Source organism: Corapipo altera, unplaced genomic scaffold (genome assembly GCF_003945725.1).
Source record: "Corapipo altera isolate COAL_440 unplaced genomic scaffold, ASM394572v1 59557, whole genome shotgun sequence".
Taxonomy (NCBI): Eukaryota; Metazoa; Chordata; class Aves; order Passeriformes; family Pipridae; genus Corapipo; species Corapipo altera.
In genome coordinates this window covers 1-2,755 of record NW_020888589.1, presented here as the reverse complement: position 1 = coordinate 2,755, position 2,755 = coordinate 1, and the positions used below count along the sequence as shown (strand labels likewise).

Below are 2,755 nucleotides of genomic sequence, written 5' to 3'. Positions count from 1 at the left end.
GGGGGGTTCCCAGCGCCCCCGAGGGGGTTCCTGGGGGTCCCCCAGCCCCTCTGACCCCCCCTTTTTCCCTCCCCAGCCCCCCCCGAGCCGCCGCCGCCGGCACAGCTCCCACTTCCCGCTCTGCTCCTTCTGCTGCAACTGCTGCGGGAACCGCGGCTGCGGCTTCTGCTGCCGCACCTGAGCCCCCCCGGGACCCCCGGCACCGGGGCACCCCCCGAACCCCTATTTATTACCCCCCCCCCCGCCCGTGGTGGCAATAAACCCCCCTTTTCTACGGATCTCGTGTGGTTTCGGGGGGTCCCACGGGGGTCTGGGGGTGGGAGGAGGGTCTCGGGTGGGCAGGGGGGGGCTCAGGGGGTCGGGGGGGATGTGGGGATTTGGGGGGACACCGTGGTTTGGTGCCATCCCCCAAGGATGACCAGGAACAGGAGTTTTGCCCCAAAAAAAGCTTCAATAAATACAGCGGCCCCTCCCCGGTACCAGGTGGGATCCCGGGGGATGAAGTGGGGGCTTCCTGTGCTCCCAGTGCTCCCAGTAAGGGTCGGGGCTCCCACGTGGTTCTTCGGAGGGAAGGGGGAAAGGGTGGGAAACATGAGGGGGAAGAGGGTGGGAAATGGGAGAGGGGAAAAAAGGGCCACCCATCGCTCCCAGTTGGGTTTGGGGGGGATGTTGGGTTTGGGGGATTTTGGGGGGATTTCAGGGGGGATATTTTGAGGGGATTTTGGGGAGATTTTGGGGGGATTCTGGGGAGGCTCTGAGGGGGCTCAGAAGGCCCCCCCCGCCGCGGGTGAGGGTGAGCACGGCGTCCATCCAGATCCGAAGGGCTTCGGCCGAGGGAGCCACGAGCCAGAAGAGCCGCTCGTAGGTCTTGAGGCAGAAGGTCAGGCGGGGGTTTGGGCTCTGGGGGGAAGGGGAGGGGACATTTTGGGGGTCAGACCCAGAGACCACCCCCTGAGCAGGCCCTACAAGTGCCCCCAGCCCCTTAGAACCCCCTGGGTGGGTCCTACAGGTGCCTCTGCCTCATAGGAACCCACCAACCCCATAGAGACCCCTAAGTCCCATAGAACCCTGTCAGTGGGTCCCATAGGTGCCCCCCAGCCCCACAGCCCCCCCCTTCCCACACCTTTCCAGCCACTCTGCCGGGGTCGTACCAAACCTCCTCGATGGCCTGGAAGTAAATGACCCCCTTGAGCTTCGTCTGCGCCTGGTCTGGGGAGGACACGGGGGTGTCAGGGGAGAGCCCGAAACAAACAAAGATCCCTCGGCCCCTCAGAATCCCCCCGAACCCAAACAGACCCCCCAGAGCCCTCCATAACCCCCCCCAGACCCCTACAGACACCCATGGCCCCCTAAAACACACAGAGAGACCCCAGAGCGCCCCTTAACCCCTCAAACCCCCACAGAACCCCCTATGGCCCCCAAACCCACCCGTAGCCCCCTCCAGAATCGCCCAGACCCCCTCAAATGCCCCCCAGCCACCCCAAGACCCCCTCAAACCCGCCCAAGACCCCTCCCCGATGTCCCTAGACCCTCGTGCCCCCCAAAATCCCCCCCCATACCCCCATAATAGGCCAGGACCCTCCTGTGGGGGTCGAGGTGGAACCAGCGGCGCCTCCAGGTCTTGATGCGTCCCCCCATCTTGGTGAGGGGCCCCCTCAGGGACCCCCCCAGCACCCACAGCCCCCCTACAGCCTCGGGGCGGTGCCCCCGGGCCCGCAGGGCACAGAGCAGGTCTGGCTGCACCCCAAAAAAAATGGGGGGTCAGGGACCCAAAAATGGGGATCAGAGACCCCGAACCCCACCCAGCCCCGCCCCCTCAGGCCCCCAAAGACCTCCCTGAAACTCCACCCACCCCCCCAGCCCACCCCCCCCTCCCTAGACTGGTCAGGGGACCCCCAACCTCGCTCCTCCAGCCCCAAAACCCCACCCCAGGGGTCCCCAAACTCCCTCGAGACCCTGCAGGCCCCCCAGACCCATGGGCTGCACCCCAAAATCCCTCCCAGACCCCTGAGAGCCCCCCAGGAATCCCCCTCTGAGCCTCCCAAACATCCCCGAGCGCCCCAAGGTGCCCCCCGCAAGCCCCCAAACCCCTCCAAATTCCCCCAAACCCAGTGGGGGGTCACCTCAGGAGGGGGTGTGGCTGGGGCCGGAGGGGGTGTGACCGATGGCGGAGGGGGTGGAGCCTCAGTCGGGGTGGGTGGGGCATCATTTGGGGTGGGTGGGGCCTCAGTTGGGGTGGGCGGGGCTTTGGCAGCTCTTCGGGCCTCCTGAGGGGGGAGGGGGAGATGTGAGAAAGACACACCCCTCCAAGCCCCACCCACCTGACCACACCCCTTCCTAAGGCCACACCCCTTCTTAAGATCACGCCTTTCCCATCAGCTCTCCAATCACACAGCCAGGCCACGCCCATCCCAGAACATGCCCCACCCAAACTCCACCCCAAAATATACAAACCCCACCCCCTCCACAGGCCACACCCCAAAGACCCCCTCCACCTTCTTTCCCAGGCCACACCCCTTTCCCTACCACCACACCCACCCCAGCCACGCTGCCCACTTCAGACCACGCCCTCTGAGACCACGCCCACAACCACCACAAGCCCCACCCATGACCCCTTTATCCCCGCCTCCTTCCCTGCAGCCACACCCCCCACCGTGCCTCTGTTATCCCGCCAACGCCGAGGCCACACCCATGGGCCACACCCAAGACCACACCCACCCAGGCCACACCCCTCCAAAAGGCCACGCCCACCCCC

At 66.0% G+C, this 2,755-nt stretch overlaps 1 protein-coding gene across 1 annotated transcript; it reads right to left on the bottom strand.

The window, feature by feature from the left end:
• Window positions 1-696: 696 nt before the first annotated feature.
• LOC113942008 (pleckstrin homology-like domain family B member 3) lies at window positions 697-2,267 on the bottom strand (the record flags this gene model as incomplete). Its single annotated transcript, XM_027633142.1, has 4 exons — window positions 697-900; window positions 1,124-1,209; window positions 1,560-1,737; window positions 2,124-2,267. Coding segments are annotated over 4 exons (612 nt in total), but the record flags the coding sequence as incomplete, so codon positions are not given.
• Window positions 2,268-2,755: the final 488 nt, after the last annotated feature.